Here is a 19,250-nt window from a genome sequence, read left to right on the forward strand (position 1 = left end):
CTTTAGAATCAGCTAGTCAATTTTAATCAAAGAAGACTGCCTGGAGTCAACTGATTGGAACTGAATTTCATTTATGAAAACTTTTATGGAGAACTGACATCTTAATACAACTTTATAAAGATCTCTATACATATTTTATAGTTCTCTACATATTTAAATCTTTAATTTCTTATAGCTAGTTTTCAGTGTAGAGATCTTGTACAGCATTTGTACCTTTATTACTAAGTATGTCATGCTTTTTAATAACCAAACTAAATAACCAAACTACTTTTATATTAAAAAGGCCATTTTTTTAAATACAATCTTGTATTTGGCAATCTTGCTAAATTCAGTTATTGGTTCTAGTAATTGTTTTGTAGATTTATGAGGATTTTCTACAGAAACAATCATGTCATCTGCAAATACGAAATTTTCTTTTTGATCTGTATGCCTTTTTTTAAGTCTTCTCTCCCGCTAACAAAGCACACTTTGCGACCTGCTGAGTCTTTCAGTCATTCCAAAGTGTTATCCATGCTAGAAAATCCCAAAAATAACTAATGACTTTCTTTAAAATTATAATTGGCCAAAAGAAACATTCCAGAAAACAAAAACAACTTACTTTATTAGATTAAGAACAATTACACCTTAAGAATAAAGGAATAAACTTTAGTCAAGAACCAAATAACTATAAAACTAAGTAAAATAATCACAAGTATACCCTTAAATAAAAAAATCTAAGACTATATAGTATCAGTATGGGTATCAATTGCATCTAAAGTAGAATTATGAGAAAACTAAAATTCATAGATCTTTCTGACCTCTCATTACTTCCTCCCATTTAACAATGTTACCATTTACTGGGCACTAAATATATATATCAGATTCTTCTAACCCTTACCATACTCCCTTGGGTAACTAATTATATTCCCATTTTATATGTAAGGAAATTAAAAATTGGATAGATTGAGCTAAATTAACAAAAGTCACCCAGATTAGTGGCAGAACCAAGGTAAGAACTTAGTTTGACCTTAGAACTCATGACCACATAATACTACGCTCTGGTCACATTAATTTAAAAAGAACAGTAATATCAGTGCCTTTTTCTTCCAACAACTCTACCAACATTCTTTGCCTTGTTCCAAAACGAATTTAATGATATCTTATTATGTAGATACTGTCAAATGTAATAAAATACACTTACTGGTTTTGGCATTTTCCTTCTCTTTTTGTTACCTTCTTTAAAAATTCTTCACTTCTATGAATTATGTTGTCACTTTCTGTTAAAAAAAAAAAAGCATTATGTATTATCTTTTTATTTAAGGTTTCTGTTTTAACTATAATTTGTGTAAGATATAAATAAAAATATTTGAAAAGGTGGATTTAAAGTAACAAGGAGTGATTTCATTCTAATTTTCAATGTCTTCTACTAGCATTGCACATTCCCTAAAAAGACTAAAATCCAAGATTAAAAATACCGCACATCTCAAATAACTTGGTATAAACACACTGATCTACCTAGAAGTTTTAATTTAATTACAGACAACAAAGAACAAGGAAACATCATTGCTTAGGGCCCAGAAGCTCGCTCTCTGAGTCAGGCTCATCTCTGTATCCAAGATGTTAGAGAAAGGAACAATAAAAGTGAGGACAGATGGATTCAGATTCTGAAGAGCTTAAGAACACTTTTTCAATGTTTTTTTTTCTGTACTGCCAAAAATAAAAGGAAATTCTGACTAATGTAATCTGTAAAAAAATGGAAGAAACTAATTTTTATTTTTTTAAAGACAGGGTCTCATTCTGACATTCAGGCTGGAGTACAGTGGTGACATCACAGCTCACTGCAGCCTAAGCCTCCCAGGTTCAAGTAATCCTCCTGCCTTGGGCTCCCGAGTAGCTAGGATCATGAGCACATGCCACCATGCCCAGCTAGTTTTTTTTATTTTACTTTTTCGTAGAGGCAGGGCTGCCCTATGTTGCTCAGGCTGTCTCAAACTCCTGGCCTCAAGCAGTCCTCCCAACTGTGCCTCCCAAAGTGCTAGGATTACAGGCATGAGCCACCGCACCTGGCTTATTTTTTCTTCTTGTAAGTTTGAAAATATGAATAAAGAAAAATATGAATAGCTTATTCACCCAATGTGTATGAAACAGGCAAAACTCTGCACACTAACAACCTGCATTCAGCTAGACACGGCGGCTCACATTGGTAATCCCAACACTTTGGGACCTGTAATCCCAGTAGTTTGGGAGGCCAACGTGAGAGGACTGCTTAAGCCCAGGTGGCTGAAGCTGCAGTGAGCAGTGATCATACCACTGCACTCTGGCCTGGGCAACAGAGCAAGGTCCTGTCTTAAAAACAAACAAATAAACAAACAAAAAAAGTTACTGATTGCTGTTTAAAATGCCATAACTAAGGCTGGGCATGGTGGCTCATGCCTGTAATCCCAGCACTTTGGGAGGCCGAGGCAGGAGGATCATTTGAGGTCAGGAGTTTAAGACCAGCCTGGCCAACATGGTGAAACCTCATCTATACCAGAAATACAAAAATTAGCTGGGCATGGTGGCAGGTGCCTGTAATCCCATCTACTCAGGAGGCTGAGGCAGGAGAATCACTTGAACCCGGAAGGTGGAGGTTGCAGTGAGCTGAGATCGTCCCACTGCACTCCAGCCTGGGTGACAGAGCAAGACTGTGTTTCCAAAAAAAAAGAAAAGAAAAGATGCCATAACTAATAAAAGAGAAATTCTCTGTAAGTTATAATAAAAATGAAATTTAGGTAAGGCCACTTCCCAAATTCTACTCAATCACAAGTAATTGATTACCAATAAACCTCTTCAGAGGAAACTTCCTCCCGAGATTTTTTTCTTTTTTTTGAGATGGAGTCTCGCTCTGTCGCCCAGGCTGGAGTGCAGAGGTCGCAGTGGAGCAATCTTAGCTCACTGCAACCTCTGCCTCCGGGGTTCAAGCGATTCCCCTGCTTCAGCCTCTGCAGCTGGGATTACAGATATCCACCAACACACCCAGCTAATACTTGTATTTTTAGTAGAGAAAGGGTGTCATCATGTTGGCCAGGCTGGTCTCAAACTGAGCTCAAGTGATCCGCCAGCCTGGTCCTCCCAAAGTGCTATGATTACAGGCATGAACCACTAGACAATGAAATTCTGTTGGAGGTATAAACCCCTCATTTCTTAATTCTTATAATTTCCTAGCTTATTCCCATCTACACTCACCTACCTTCATGAACCTAAATGTATTTCAGTACAATTTTTAAATTCTATACCCTTTTTTCATCCCAACTACTATTACTGCCTTAGTTCAGGTCTCATCATCTCAGGTCTTGATTAAAATAGCCTCCAGGCCAGGTGCAATAGCTCACGTGTATAATTCTAGCAATTTGAGAAGTGGGAGGATCACCTGAGCCCAGGAGTCTGCGAGGAGCCTAGGCAACAGGGCAAAACCCCATCTCTACCAAAAAACAAACAAACAACCAACAACAACAAAAAACTAGCCAGGCATGGTAATGGAAGGATTGCTTGAGCCTGGGAAGGGCAGGTTGAAGTGAGCTGAGATCACCAAAGCACTCCAGCCTGGGTGAGAGAGCAAGATCCCGTCTCAAAAAACAAACAAACAAAAAATGAGCTATAACCTATTGGTTCAGCAAAATTGCTTCATCTCATATTTCATAGAACAATTTTATTTAAATTCTTCACACATATATAAGACGTGTGTCTGCATCAAAACTTTGGCCATTTTTTGAATCATAGTAGTTTAGATTACATAAGCATTTGTTTCAATTAGTAATATGATCACTAAAAGTTTTATCCCAAGCCAAAATGGTTTGTCCTAAGTTACATGAGCAATAAATGGCCAAACTACAAGTCTTTTGACACCCAGCATCCAGAGCTCTACAATGTATTAGCCTGTCTTCCTCTTTTTTGATAGGAAAAGACTGCTAACTAATTTCATTTGTAGAAATATACCTGAAGAAAATATTAACAAATATGTACAATGCTACAACTACAAAGACTAATTATAGTACAATTTATAAAACTATATGTAAAACTGGGAGTTTAGCTAGGTCAATCATGGTATATCTCAGGATCCACAAGCTCACAATGCAGCCCATCAAAATGTTATAGAAAAATACTAAATGACATAGGAAGATATTCACAAACCACTAAGTATAAAGACAGGTAATAAAACCATCCATAGTAGCCAGGCATGGTGGCTGACACCTGTAATTCCAGCACTTTGGGAGGTCAAGGCAGGAGGATCACTTGAGGGCAGGAGTTCAAGACCAGCTTGGGCAACAAAGAGAGACAGTGTCTCTACAAAAAATAAAAATAAAGCAGGCATAGTGGAGCACACATGTAGTCCTAGCTACTCAAGAGGCTAAGGCAGAAAGATCACTTGAGCCCAGAAGTTTGAGGCTGCAGTGAGTTATGATCACGCCACTACAATCCAGCCTGGGCAACAGGGCAGGACTCTGTCTAAAATCTAAAAAATAAAACATTAAAAAAAAAAATTCCATAGAATACCATCACTTTTTTTAAAAAAAAGGAATGAATGAAAAGACCAGAATGTTTATATTCTAAAATATTAACAGGCTCGAAGAATTAAAATGAAATCTGTAAACTTGTAAATGAAAATGTAGAGGTTTTGTAATAAACTAATTTCTTTTTTTTGGATATGGAGTCTCGTTCTGTCACCCAGGCTGGAGTGCAGTGGCGCAATCTTGGCTCACTGCAACCTCCGCCTCCCAGGTTCAAGCGATTCTCCTGCCTCAGCCTCCCAAGTAGCTGGGATTACAGGTGTGCACCACTACGTCTGGCTAATTTTTGTATTTTTAGTAGGGACGGGGTTTCACTATGTTGCCCAGACTGGTCTTGAACTCTTGACAACAGGTAATCCGCCTGCCTCAGCCTCCCAAGATGCTCACAGATATGAGCCACCGCGCCTGGCCTAAAAAACTAATTTCTTACAATGAAAAAACAGAATTATTCTAAATAAGTAAACTAAAGTTGGACCCATAACTTCACAATGTCATTTAATAAAATGTAAGTAACTTAATATTTTTCCCAAAAAGAAAGCAGGAGCAGTGGCTCATACCTGCAAACCCAGCACTTTGAGAGCCTGAGACAGGTGGGCTGCTTGAGCCCAGGAGTTCAAGACCAGCCTGGAAAACATAGCAAGACCCCATCTCTATGTTTTTTAAAAAATAATTAAAAAAAAAAAAAGATACTTGAAAAAAATTCCAGTTTTGGAAGGATAACATAATATGACTAAGAAAGATATATAGGTTATAATAAAAAAGATAAATATATTTTATTTTAAATCTCTACATAGGTAAAATAAATACCAAAATAAAAAACAGTAGAAAAATCTGCAACAGTATAATAAAGCTGTTATGCAAAGTAATCAAATGGTTAAACATATAAAGACATTGCTCAGATTCCACTCCGTAAACAGTTCAATAAGAAACTTCGCCAACAAACCTTATGTTAAAAAAACACACAAATGTTCTACTGATTAAAACTACAAGTGTTTTACCAATGATATACTCATTAAACCAGCAAAATAAATATTAATTATTCATGGCAAGGTTGACGAACAATGTTGGCAAACAAGTAGATAAGTATTGTAGGTATCACCATATATTGGCTCCACATTTCTATAAAGTAGAGAATACATAACGAAAGCTACACAGCTTTTTTCAATATTAAATTCTGCTTTTGTAATAAATCTCCCAGAAGATATTTCTTCCCCCAAACTAAATATAAAAGAAAGTAATCTGTATCAAGATATTCACAGCAGCATTCTTTACAATAGCCAGTGATTACAATAACCAAAGTAATGTCGACGCTATTTGATAACATTATGGACTACTCCGGGCTTGTGGGAGATTTGTTTGTTTGTTTGTTGGTATTATTAAAACAAACTCTGTGAACATTTAGGTAAGGTAAAGTGGAAAGGCAGAATATGTAACTACCCATCCATCAACACGGAACAACACAGGTATTATTAAAAAGGGTTGTCTGGGTACACACTTAGTACTTAACAGAGTTTTGTTAAGTTTCTAATTTTAAAAATCAGAGATTAGAATTTCAAAAACATATTTCATGAAATTGCTTATACATATTTTGTATTAGCTTATATATATAACACACAGATGTAAAAATTCTACCTTAAATTTTTCAGGACAAAGCTATGTACAAATGCTATTAAAACCTAAGTTTTTATACCAATTTAGTTATTAATGGAAAATATTTATATCAAGAGAATATTGTTGCCGGGCGCGGTGGCTCAAGTCTGTAATACCAGCACTTTGGGAGGCTGAGGCAGGCAGATCACGAGTTCGAGACCAGTCTGGCCAACACAGTGAAACCCCATCTCTACTAAAAGTACAAAAAATCAGCTGGGTGTGGTGTGTGCCTATAATCTCAGCTACTCGAGAGGCTGAGGTAGGAGAATCGCGTGAACCTGAGAGGCGGGGGCTGCAGTGAACCAAGATCGTGCCACTGCAATCCAGCCTGGGTGATAGTGTGAGACTTCATCTCAAAAGAAAAAGAGAATATTGTTTAACCTCAATGAGACATTTCTGGCTAGGCATGGTGGCTCATGCCTGTAATCCCAGCACTTTGGGAGGCTGAAGCAGGTGGATCACTTGAGGTCAGGAGTTCGAGACCAGCCTGGGCAACATGATGAAACCCTGTTTCTAGTAAAAATAAAAAATTGGCCGAACATGATGGCACATGCCGGCAGTCCCTGCTACTCAGAAGGCTGAGGCAGGAGAATCACTTGAATCCGGGAGGCAGAGGCTGCAGTGAGCTGAGATCACACCGCTACACTCCAACCCGGGCAACAGAGTGAGACTTTGTCTCAAAAAAAAAAAAAGACATTTCTAGTCTATGAATATATTAGTATGCTTTTAATTGAAACTGGCATCTATTAGTAGCAGAATACATAATTTCATAAAATGTCACATGGAAAACAAAGAAACCTAGATGCATATCCTGGGGTTCCATCTCTAACTTGAAACAAAACCTGGTCTTTCAAATCTTTCCTTTCCTCTATTAAAAAAAGCATAAAAATAATAATAAATAATAAGTTGCCTAAACCATTATATATCAAAGACATATTTATATATCAAATATTTGTATACTTCCACTCTTCCCTCATAAAAATAAAAATTTACTCCCTCCTCCCCACTCTTAATTCTCTTAATTTTAATCTGCAAATTTATTGGTTTAAACTTAATTAAACCAATTAAATTCTTAATTTTCTCCCACTCTTAAATGTCTTAAAGTGGTCTTGCCCTGCCTCTTTTTCCATACCTACTCCTCCTAAAGCAATATATTGTGCTCTTTTCCATACCTACTCCTCCAAAAGCAATAAAAGTGCAGTCATGGCAGCAACAAACCCAGCAAGTCGTGAGAGGTGCTGCCAGCCAGCAAACGTCTCCCATTTCGAGAAAACCACTCACATGAATAAGTACTCAAACACATTGCCACACATTAGAGACAAAATAGCCACAATAAACATTCTCTCCTTTGTCTTTTAACTCTGAGGGTAACCCTCAAACAGTCTCCTTTCTACCTAATACAATGGAAAAATAGCCTCACGCTTAACACATTGAGCTCTGTTAAGTCAATAGCACAAGACTCCCACCTGTCAGGTGGTAAAACAGGTGTTATAAAGTCTAGTCCATGCAGTGCCTGCACTGAAGCATCAATAATTCATAGCAGATTGCCTGATTTTACTTTTGAGATACTCTTTTTCCTAAGCCTAATTTTAATTATTTTAATTTTTTTTGCCTTTTCAGACTTACAAATGACCTCTGAACATAATTGTGATCTCTCCAGAGACCAAAATATTCCAAGAGAACTCCTCTGCCAATTTACTGGGAGAAAGCAGCACAACAAACAATATAAACTGAATAAGGCAACTCTGGCAGTCCAATCAACACAATAATGGAATCTACTAAAGAAGTTCTTAATCATTTTATTTTTCCCGCATGGGCCCTGCTGGTGAAGCCTATGAACTCTTTCCAAGAAAAGTATTTTTAAATGCATAAAATACATGCACAAAATACAGAAAATTACAAAAGAAACGAATTACACTGGAATATAATTATCAAAACATAAAAAACACACTAATATATATACTTCTTTTTTAATACTTTAAGTAAGTTATTTTAACAGCTTTAACGTATTACAAAAGTATCTACTGTTTCTATTAGAAACAGTCTCTGGGCTGGGTGTGGGGGCTCATGCCTGTAATCTCAACACCTTGGGAGACCAAGGCAGGAGGATGGCTTGGGGCCGGGAGTTCAAAACCAGTCTGGGCAATCTACAAAAAACAAAAAAATTAGCTGCGTGTGGTGATGTGCATGTGTAGTCCCAGCTATTCCAAAGGGTCACTTGAACCCAGGAGTGATGGTGCCACTGCACTCCAGCCTGGGCAACAGAGTGAGATCCCATCGCTATAAAAAACAAAAATTAAATTAAAAAACAGACACAGTCTCTGGTACTGTACTGCTAATGTTAATGTTGTCTATATTAATAATAGAAGAAAATGTAAAAATAAAGATGCAACTTTTTCCCCATTCAAGGTCATAGGTACCCAGGTTTAAAGCCTTTAATACACAAAGAACTATGATTATTATGCTGTTAGCTCAGTGTTAATAAATTTAATAACAAATAATAATGCACTTTTATCTATATAACGCCATGTCTTCCCTAAGTGAAGCAAAGAAGACAAGAATTTTTAGCTCCATCTTGCAAGTAAAGAAATAAGGCCAGGCCGGGCGCGGTGGCTCAAGCCTGTAATCCCAGCACTTTGGGAGGCCGAGACGGGTGGATCACGAGGTCAGGAGATCGAGACCATCCTGGATAACACGGTGAAACCCCGTCTCTACTAAGAAATACAAAAAACTAGCCGGGCGAGGTGGCGGGCGCCTGTAGTCCCAGCTACTCGGGAGGCTGAGGCAGGAGAATGGCGTGAACCCGGGAGGCGGAGCTTGCAGTGAGCTGAGATCCGGCCGCTGCACTCCAGCCTGGGCTACAGAGCGAGACTCCGTCTCAAAAAAAAAAAAAAGAAATAAGGCCAAAAGCAAGAAGGGTAGTGAATACAGGGAGCATTTGTAGAATGTCCACTCTCCATTCTGCCTATATTTCCTAATCTTCACTATAACTGCCCTTCCCCTTCCTGCCCAAGACAGGTGTTTCTCTCATTCTTCTAACAAAGAAATTAAGATTCAGATAAATGACTTGTTCAATGTCAGGGGGCTACTTAACAAAGACAGAAGTTCATTTAAATCCTAGTCTTGGGCTCTTTTGATTATCTTACTCTACTTTTCTCAGATACCATTCTAGACAAGTTCATACCAAACAATTACTAGGGCTTTTCAAGAAGTAGGCTACTAAAGCTCTCTCCTCTATTGTTATCAGGTCAAGAGACTACCTCTAAAGATGTTTTAAGTGCACATTAACAACTGGTATGATCATCTCTGTAAGTGGAATTCCTGTAAGGGTGAGAGGCAGTTTTAAATAAGATATTAAGTCTTGCTCATGTAGAAATGATTTCTGGTTTAAAGACATTTTCAAGGAAATGAAATATTCAACATTTGAGTAATATACATGTTACTGAAAATGCATAGCAAATTTCTAAAATTTATAAAGCTGAACTGCAATATTAACACCAAAGTTTTACACTGAATTTAGAATCTCTTCTAAGAATTTTGTACATTTAAAAAGCAAAATCATATCTGTATGGTTCCTAAGGTGAACAGAAAATAAAATAATACCCTATCATTTGCAATTATGAAATACTAAAAGGTAAGAAAGCTAAATCCAGTTCAACTTCCTCATTTCACTCTTAAGAAAACATTAAACATTCACATAAAAATGTTTAGAAATGGGAAAACAGGCCGGGCGCGGTGGCTCAAGCCTGTAATCCCAGCACTTTGGGAGGCCGAGGCGGGCGGATCACAAGGTCAGGAGATCGAGACCACAGTGAAACCCCGTCTCTACTAAAAATACAAAAAATTAGCCGGGCGCGGTGGCGGGCGCCTGTAGTCCCAGCTACTCAGGAGGCTGAGGCAGGAGAATGGCGGGAACCCGGGAGGCGGAGCTTGCAGTGAGCCGAGATCGCGCCACTGCACTCCAGCCTGGGCAACAGCGTGAGACTCCGTCTCAAAAAAAAAAAAAAAAAAAAAAAAAAAAAAGAAATGGGAAAACAAAGATAAGTTCATGAAAGTCATTTATGTAACGGGAAAGAAGCAAACACAAAATAATTCTCACAAATAATTCTACCCTTGATGTGCTTTGAAACATCAGATATTATAGCTTATTTTCAAAAGAGAACAAAGTCAATATGTTTCTTACATGTCTTTATAATTAGACAATATTCTCTAATGCAGTCAATGAGGCTATATGGCAGTTCTATTACTATAAAAAAATTAAGCTTCTAATTTTCTAGATATTAACGCCCTTTTCAGAAAAACTGATACAGTGCCTGGTTCACAGTTGGGCCTCAAAATGTCTGTTGATTTTGTTGAATTAATCTTACACATAATACTCATTTAAATTTTTCTGCTGATTAGTGTCAAGGGCAATAGTTTCCTCTCTCTTTTTATGTTGTAAAATGACCAAGCTAATAAGCATCACTAAGAAGAGAGAACCAACACGAACATGGGGAAGAAAAAAAGCTCTTTACGGCCAGGCGCGGTGGCTCACACCTGCAATCCCAGCACTTTGGGAGGTCGAGGCGAGTGGATCACCTGAGGTCAGGAGTTTGAGACCAGCCTGATCAATATGGAGAAACCCCATCTCTACTAAAAATACAAAATTAGCCAAGCGTGGTGGCGCATGCCTGTAATCCCAGCTACTTGAGAAGCTGAGGCAGGAGAATCACTCGAATCTGGGAGGCCGAGGCTGTGGTGAGCCAAGATTGTGCCACTGCACTCTAGCCTGGACAAGAGCAAAACTTTATCTCAAAAAAAAAAAAAAAAACTCTTTACAACCAGGCCTCCCAAATTCAAGCCTTAACCATCTCTATCCAAAACTGTTTCAATAATTTCAATTAAGTTAACAATCAAATTAAAGGCCAGATAATCTGATATACTTAATAACTGTAATTACCATGCTGCTTGTTGATTAGATATAAGTAGTAAGCTTTCTGGTGATATATACGAACTTTGCTAAACAACCAAACTAAGTTTTTACAGTTTTTCTAAATCTACAACTTATAAACAGCTTAACTATCAGGTGTCCTCACAATGGCTAAGAAAATTTAATCCAAGCCAAAGGGATCTAAAGTCAATTAACCACAGCTGAGATTTTCTATGTTCCCATTCTCCCTTTCACTCAGAGTCCTTATGTTAGCTGGGCGCGGTGGCTCACACCAGAAATCTCAGCACTTTGGGAAGCCAAGGCGGGTGGATCACTTGAGGTCAGGAGTTCAAGACCAGCCTGGCCAACAAGGCAAAACCCCGTTTCCACTAAAAATACAAAAATGAGTCAGGCGTGGTGACCTGCGTGGTGGTGCGCATCTGTAGTCCCAACCACTTGGGGCACTGAGGCAGTTGAATCGCATGAACCCAGGAGGCAGAGGTTGCAATGAGCTGAGATCATGTCACTGCACTCCAGCCTGGGTGATAAAGTGAGACTCTGTCTCAAAAACAAAACAAGAATCCTAATGTTGCATTCATGTATCCACATTATTCCATGTACTGGCCAGGACTTTTTCTTATAAACACAGCCACTCTGGTTATTAAAAGATTATCGGCCGGGCACAGTGGCTCACACCTGTAATCCCAGCACTTCGGGAGGCCGAGGTGGTCGGATCACGAGGTCAGGAGATCGAGACCATACTGGCTAACACAGCGAAACCCTGTCTCTACTAAAAATACAAAAAATTAGCCGGGCATGGTGGCAGGTGTCTGTAGTCCCAGCTACTCGGGAGGCTGAGGCAGGAGACTGGCGTGAACCCGGGAGGCGGAGCTTGCAGTGAGCCGAAATCCAGCCACTGCACTCCAGCCTGGGAGACAGCGAGACTCCATCTCAAAAAAAAAAAAAAAAAAATTATCAATTTACAAAAACAACAGGAAGATTTAACAAAGAAGAAAAAAAAAAAGAAAGCAAGAAACATCATCCAGAACTCACATCACAGAAGACTGTACTCAAAACGCTGCTGCAATGAGTATTAATTCATTTATATACACTACTGTGACAACACTTAACAAGTAAGGTGTGGTGGCTCACGCCTGTAATCCCAGCACTTTGGGAGGCTGAGCCAGGAGGATCACTTGAGTCCAGGAGTTTAAGACCAGCCTGGGCAATATGGTGAGACCCCGTGTCTACAAAAAATGAAAAAGCCGGGAGCAGTGGCAAGCCCCTATAGTTCCAGTTACCTGGGAGGCTGAGGTGGAGGGATCACTTCAGCCTGGAAGGTCAAGGTCACAGTGAGCTTTAATCAAGCCACTACACTCTGGCCCGGGCAACAGAGACACTATATCAAAAAGAAAAAAAAAGCACTTAACACACTTTATGAATACAATATGGCACATCTATATTCCCATTAGCATGAGAACTCCTCAGTATTTTACTCATCTTTCCATTCTCAAATGCAAAGAGTAGTGGCATATAATAACTGTCTGAATGTATGACTGACACCTTAAAGCAGTGGTCAGCAAACTTTTTCTGTAAAGGGCCAGTTAAGTAAACATTATAGACTTTGTAAGCCATACATACAGTCTCTGTTGAAACCATTCTACTGTTGTAGCAGGAAAGCAGTCATAGATAATATGTAAACAAGTAAGCTATGATGTGTTCAAATAAAACTTTATTTACAAAAGCAGGGAATAGGCTGGGTTTAGCCCATGGACCACAATTTGCCAAGTATTTTAACAGGAATCAACACTTTTCCTTTCATAATTTAACTGAAGTTGGTACCTAGAAAGATATGAGCTCACTACATATGACTATCTGTAACGGATCAATTTCGGATATGACTTTGGATGAGGGTAAAAAAGAACCAAAGACATGTAATATAGATGAATAATGAAAATAACGGGGCTGGGTGCGGTTGCTTGCACTTTAGGAGGCTGAGGCAGGAGGATCACCTGAGGTCAGAAGTCTGAGACTAGCCTGGGCAACACAGTGAAACCGTATCTCTAAAAACAATAAAAATCAGCCAAGCATGATGGTATGCACATGTAGTCTTAGCTACTCCAGAGGCTGAGGTGGGAGGACTGCCTGAACCGTAGAGTTCAAAGCCCTGGAGTTTGTGGCAGGGAGCTATGATCATGAGACCGCACTCTAGCAGCAGAGAGGTGACAGTGAGGGAGAGAAGCAGGGAGACAGGGAAAGAGGGAGGGATGGAGGCAGGAAGGAAAAAGAAAAAAGAAGTAAAGAAACTACTGGGAACAGAGTTGCAAGAAAGAGCAATTCCATTACCCTTGCCAGTTGACTGGTTAGATATGGAATGTGCCCCAATCCTGGCCAATGAGACTCAGAAGACATCTGCTTGGGGGTTTCTAGAAACAGTTCCTCTTACTCCTTTGGATATTGCTCTGTCTGGATGGGATGCAGCAGCCAGATTGGGACAAGGGGCTCACTGTAGGCTTGACCTCCCAGGCTCAAGTGATTCCCCCAACCTCAGCATGCTGAGTAGCTGGGACTACAGGTCCACAGCACTGCTCCTGGCTCCTTTGCAGCAGCCAAATTGATACGGGGAAGGGCAGTCTTAGTATGAAGTTAATGGGGAAAAATCACAGGGAAGAGAGTTGGAAAGAGGAGTTCTTGATGTCATTATTTAACCATTCTTGAACCTCTGGACTTTTAGCATGTAAGATAAATTCTGGCCAAGCATGGTGGCTCACACCTATAATCCCAGCACTTTGGGAGGCCAAAAGTCCAAGGCAGGAAGTCCCAGGTAGATGATCATTTGAGCCCAGGAATTAGAGACCAGCTTGAGCAACACAGGGATACCCCATCTCTACAAAAAGGTTTTTTAAAAAATTAGTTGTTGTCTGGGCACGATGGTTCACACCTGTAATCCCAGCACTCTGGGAGGGCCAAGGCGGGCAGATCACCTGAGGTCAAGAGTTTGAGACCAGCCTGGCCAAAATGGTAAAACTCTGTCTCTATTGAAAATAGAAGGCCGGGCACGGTGGCTCAAGCCTGTAATCCCAGCACTTTGGGAGGCCGAGACAGGTGGATCACAAGGTCAGGAGATCGAGACCATCCTGGCGAACACGGTGAAACCCCGTCTCTACTAAAAATACATAAAAAACTAGCCGGGCGAGGTGGCGGGCGCCTGTAGTCCCAGCTACTTGGGAGGCTGAGGCAGGAGAATGGAGTAAACCCGGGAGGCGGAGCTTGCAGTGAGCTGAGATCCGGCCACTGCACTCCAGCCTGGGCGACAGAGCGAGACTCCGTCTCAAAAAAAAAAAAAAAAAAAAGAAAAAAGAAAACAGAAAAATTAGCTGGGCCTGGTGGCTTGTGCCTTAAATCCCACCTACTACAGAAGGTGAGGCAGGAGAATCACTTAAACCTCGGAGGCGGAGGTTGCAGTGAGCTGAGATCACGCCACTGCATTCCAGCCTGGGCAACAGAGGGAGACCCTGTCTCGGAAAAAAAAAAAAAAAAAAAAAAAAAAGCTGGGCACGGTGGCACACACCTCTGGTGGCAGCTACTAGGGAGGCTGAGGTGGGAGGAACTTAAAGGATCACTTGAGCCCAGGAGGTCAAGGAAAGGATCACTTGAGCCCAGGAGGTCAAGGCTGTAGTGAGCTGTAATAGCACCACTGCACGCCAGCTTGGGTAATGGAGGAAGACCCTGTTTTTAAAAAAAAAAAAAATAAGAAAAAAATGACATTAAATTTCCTCATTGTTTAAACCAATTGGAGAATTTTCTGTTATTTGATGCCAAAGCATCTAAAATGACCTAAGGCTCAAAACTGAAGAGTGCTCACTTCACAAATTTACCTGCAGTCAGTCCTAGTTGACTTAAACTTTTCACAAATAAATTTTTAAAAAAGCATTTAACGTCCTGAAAGCCATAGAGATTATCTACAACTCAGAAGAAAACAGTCCATTATCTCAGTTACTAATACTGAAGTTCATAGCTTTATAAATTCCATAATCTTAGAGAAAATAAACAGTGCAGTACCTGTTTCTTCAATTCTGTATCTAAAATATCCTTTCAACAGGATGTTTTTTCTAAGGAGTTGGCAAACTTTTTTCGTTAAGAGCAAGATGTGGATATTTCCCACATCAAATCATAAACCTTCTGTTTTTAAAAGACACCATTTCTCATTGTCAACTATATGCCATATGCTAGAAGAAAACAAATAGTAAACTTCATCTTCAATCATTAATCAAGAAAATCTGTACAAAACAAATCTGCACATATACACGCTTGGGAATTAGCATAGGGAATTCTATTGTGTGCTTTTATTCAAATGATGAAAACATGAGAAATATGATTTACTCAATGTTTAACACAAGTTAATAAGCACCCTTTCAATGTCTGTTACAATGTAACCCTATTTTAACAAGACTTTAAAATCACAAATAAGGGATACAAAGTATATGTTTATCCCTGCATACCTACTGGCATTTTCCGTAAACAAGGAATTGCCAACAGCAGCTACCTATGGAAAACAGGACTGGGAAAGGGGCTGGGGTGTTCTAGGGAGTAAGGAGAACTTTGATCTTTTCCTTCACATTTTTCTGGGTTTTTAAACTTTGCCAAAAAAATATGACTTTTATAGTTTTTTTAAAAAATGGCTTAAACTACACATTCAATATAAATATTAAGATATATACCAGAAACTTAAATAGGAAAAGCAGGATTTCTCTAAAATAGGCCAGAAATTCAGGAACTCTCTGGGGCCAGACTGGACACCTCTACCACCAAAGAAGTGTGCACAACCTGGCTGCAACAATCAAGGAAGTTACCAGAACAGCCTTAACTGGATCAGTAACGCCATGAGACTTACAATGAGGGTGGAGTCCATAGCAACCCAATCCAGCTCCACTGAATCTTGTACCCCAGGGGCAGTATCAGTTAAGTACCACCTGCCAGCTCGTGGTCTGCAGGAAGGTCCCTGACACCCAAGAGTGACTTGGTTGACTTCCCAGATTCACAGAAGTAACATGAAATTATATTTAGCTACACCTTACAGATAAACTCCACTAGCATGGCTCAGTCTTCACAACCTCAATAAAACATATTTTTTTAGACTTTGGTCTACAGGAAATACTGGTTAAAATTTGACCCCGTTTTTAAACATTAGTAGCATAAATTAAAATGCATTAAATTAAAAATGGATGAAAAAACAAGAGTCTCACCATTATTCACCATTTCAGACTCTACTATATCAGATCACACAGAGTAGGTTAAAAGATTGAGAACTGCAAGCAAAATAAAAACACATAAAGAGTTTCACTTCAACAGCCTGCCAAAGATAAAAAATGAACAATAAAATCCAATTCTGGCCGGCCCAGTGGCTCATGCCTGTGATCCCAGCACTTTGGCAGGCCAAGGCAAGCAGAACACCTGAGGTCCAGGAGTTCCAGACCAGCCTGGTCAACATGGCAAAACCCCGTCTCTACTAAAAATGCAAAAATTAGCTGGGCATGGTGGTGCCCGCCTGTACTCCCAGCTACTCAGGAGGCTGAGGCACCAGAATCACTTGAACCCGGGAGGCGGAGGTGCAGTGAGCTGAGATCACGCCACTGCATACCACCCTGGGCGACAGCAAGATGGGCTGACAGGACAACTGGATTAAAATAAGCATCAGTTTCATTAAAAAGGACTAATTTGAAGATAAATCTTTTGACTGCAGCTCTTTAGAGAATCTAAAGTGAACTTGATGGACAGTGGAAGAAATCACAACATGGAATTCCTTGAGTAAAAATGTACTGACTCCAAAAAAAAAAAAAAAAATCCAATTCTTCTCTTGGGAATAGTAAACCAATAAACAAAAAACAACGCGTTCCCCATCCCAGAGACTAATGAGACTCAGCAAGGGAGGGAAAGAACAGCAAAGTCTGTCATTTCTTAGCATTAAAAGAAAAGTAATTAAATTGAGTTTCAGTTAATTAATCAAAATTTCCAAAAAAAAAAAAAAAAGACAGACTCAACGTATTTTCCCTACACCCAAATTACATCTATTCTACAACTACTTCTGAGCCCCTCCTACATACTCTTCCATGTGTGTGGATACAGGAGTGAACAAAACGTTGTATGTGTTTCCTAAGGTCAAGAACTCAACGTTATTTCAGTGCCATAATCAAATTCTGTCTCATTTAAATAAAACTGTAAAGAATGCCAATGTCTATTCATTCCTTACTAATACACCAACTGTTTATTAAATTCCATCATATATAAAAAAGCGATTAAGCAAAGAAAGTCATTGCAATCCTCTTTACAGCATACGATTAACTTCAAAAGGAGTGTTTTACATGTTGCTGTATTTGAAGTAAAGTATTGTTAGTCTCTGGAAGATAAAGTACACTGGGGAAAGCAAAGGAATTCTGAAAATAAAAAACTGCAATCCTGAATATTAGTCTCCTTTCTCAAATCCAGTGATGCTGTTTTGGCAAATGGATCAAGCCATTATTTATCCAGCAACATGAACGGGGTAATTGTTCCTTCTTAGCTCCATCAGTCATATAAAAGAGTATTTAGTGTTCCAAAAAAAAAAAAAAAAAAAAAGAAGTATGCTCCGTAAACAATAGATTGCAATGTCTATGTCAAAGTACTCGTTTATCAAATAAACCCTTATCATCTTAGGCTTTTATATTTACATCCTGCCAGTGTTAGTGCCACAAGACTGCCATCGAGCTCCTCAGCAACGTGTCTTCCACCAAAATCTCAACTGGATTTTAAAATATATTTTTATGAAGTTGATTTTTAACACACCTCCAACCTAATAATTACTCTTTAAGAAAAAAAAAAAAAAACCAAATATTGGGAATGTTTGAAGAAACGTGACATCTGTTTAGGAAGTGATGTAGTCTGTTTAAACTGAAGAAAAAAAAAAAATGCACTGCCCCCTTTCAAACTTAGTCCGGGAATTGAGCTTAGAATCCTTTAAAGGAAAAGAGGGCTATCATGAACTGAACTTGTCTGGTGGGGTCTGAGACGCTAAAACTGAGCGGCCTCAAGGGCCCGAGAAAGTTAGGGGCTCCAAGCTGCAACAGCAGCAGGGAGAGCTGTGCACGGGAACCGCGGCCCTGGCCTGGCGGGTGCTGGCGGTGGGAGCGGCTGGTGCCCCAAACCCTGTCATGCAACATCCCCTTTGCCACTGGGGCGGAACGCACGCTGTCTAGTAATTCAACACCCCTCCTTTCAAACCGGAGGCCGGGGGACAAGTTCTAATAAATGCAAAATCGAATTCTACCTACGATGAATATCTGGATTTGCAAACAACCCTTGGGACGACGCCAGCCCGGGCCCGGGGCCCAGTCCAGGCAGCGGTAGCCCACCGTCCCCAGGGCGCGGGGGTCCGAGGCCGGCGCTGAAGGCAGACCCCGCGCCCCGAGGAGAGGAGAATCGCGCGGCGGCAAGGGTCGACTTTGGCCCGGCAGGCACGTTCGGGCCGCGGCTCAGCCACGACTCGGGCAGGGCCTCGCGGCCCCCGCCAGCCCGGATAGGAGCCTGGCCGGCCGGGCCATTACCACGGTGGCGCCTCGACCGAGGGGCGCGAGCGGAGGCGCGCTCAGGCCCTGGCGGCGGCGCCACGGCCGGGCAGCGCGGGCCCCGCAACTTCTCGCCGCCACCTCAGCGTCTCCGGAGGAACCGGGAGCGGGGAGTGGGGGAAGGGAGGGCGCCGCGGCTTACCCGGAGAGCGGGCGACTTCTGCCCGCCGGCGTGTGGCTGGGGCGCTGCGCGGCGGCGCGGCTGCGGCAGGGAGGGAGAGGCGGTGGTGCGAGCGCTGGGCCGCGGGAGACGACAGGCGCCGCCGCCACCGCAGACAGCTCCGCAATATGGCCGCTCGGCGCCTCCTCGGGGAAAAGGCGGGGCTGCCCGGCGCCCCCCGCCTCCCTCTGCCGGCCGGCCGGCCTGCCTCGCGCCGCAGCCTGAGCGCCAACGCCGCCGCCGGGGGCCGCCCGCGCCCCGCCCCTCCCGCGGGCTCGCAGCCGCAGGCCTGGCTCCGGGCGTGGCCGGGGGTCGCGGTCTAGGGCCGGCCAACGCGAGGGGGGAGGCTGCGGGCTCGGGAGCCCCCAGGGAAATAGGACGAACGCGCCGGAGGGTCGAGCCCT

General features: G+C 41.2%; 1 protein-coding gene and 1 pseudogene across 3 annotated transcripts in view; one reads left to right on the top strand and one right to left on the bottom strand.

Annotated features, from left to right (window-relative positions):
- The window catches only part of RDX (radixin), a 96,158-nt gene extending 77,182 nt beyond the window's left edge, over positions 1 to 18,976 (bottom strand). For all 3 annotated transcript variants that reach the window (XM_028833947.2, XM_077964262.1, XM_028833948.2), the window contains exons 1-2: positions 18,829 to 18,976; positions 1,181 to 1,256 (exon numbers count right to left, since the gene is read on the bottom strand). In XM_028833947.2, the coding sequence (XP_028689780.1) occupies positions 1,181 to 1,192 (12 nt within the window). In that variant the 5' untranslated portion in view covers positions 1,193 to 1,256; positions 18,829 to 18,976. The remainder of the gene's footprint in view (positions 1 to 1,180; positions 1,257 to 18,828) is intronic.
- LOC144334585 (uncharacterized) lies at positions 7,380 to 12,509 on the top strand (annotated as a pseudogene).
- Positions 18,977 to 19,250: the final 274 nt, after the last annotated feature.

This window comes from Macaca mulatta, chromosome 14, assembly GCF_049350105.2.
Source record: "Macaca mulatta isolate MMU2019108-1 chromosome 14, T2T-MMU8v2.0, whole genome shotgun sequence".
In the NCBI taxonomy this organism is placed as follows: Eukaryota; Metazoa; Chordata; class Mammalia; order Primates; family Cercopithecidae; genus Macaca; species Macaca mulatta.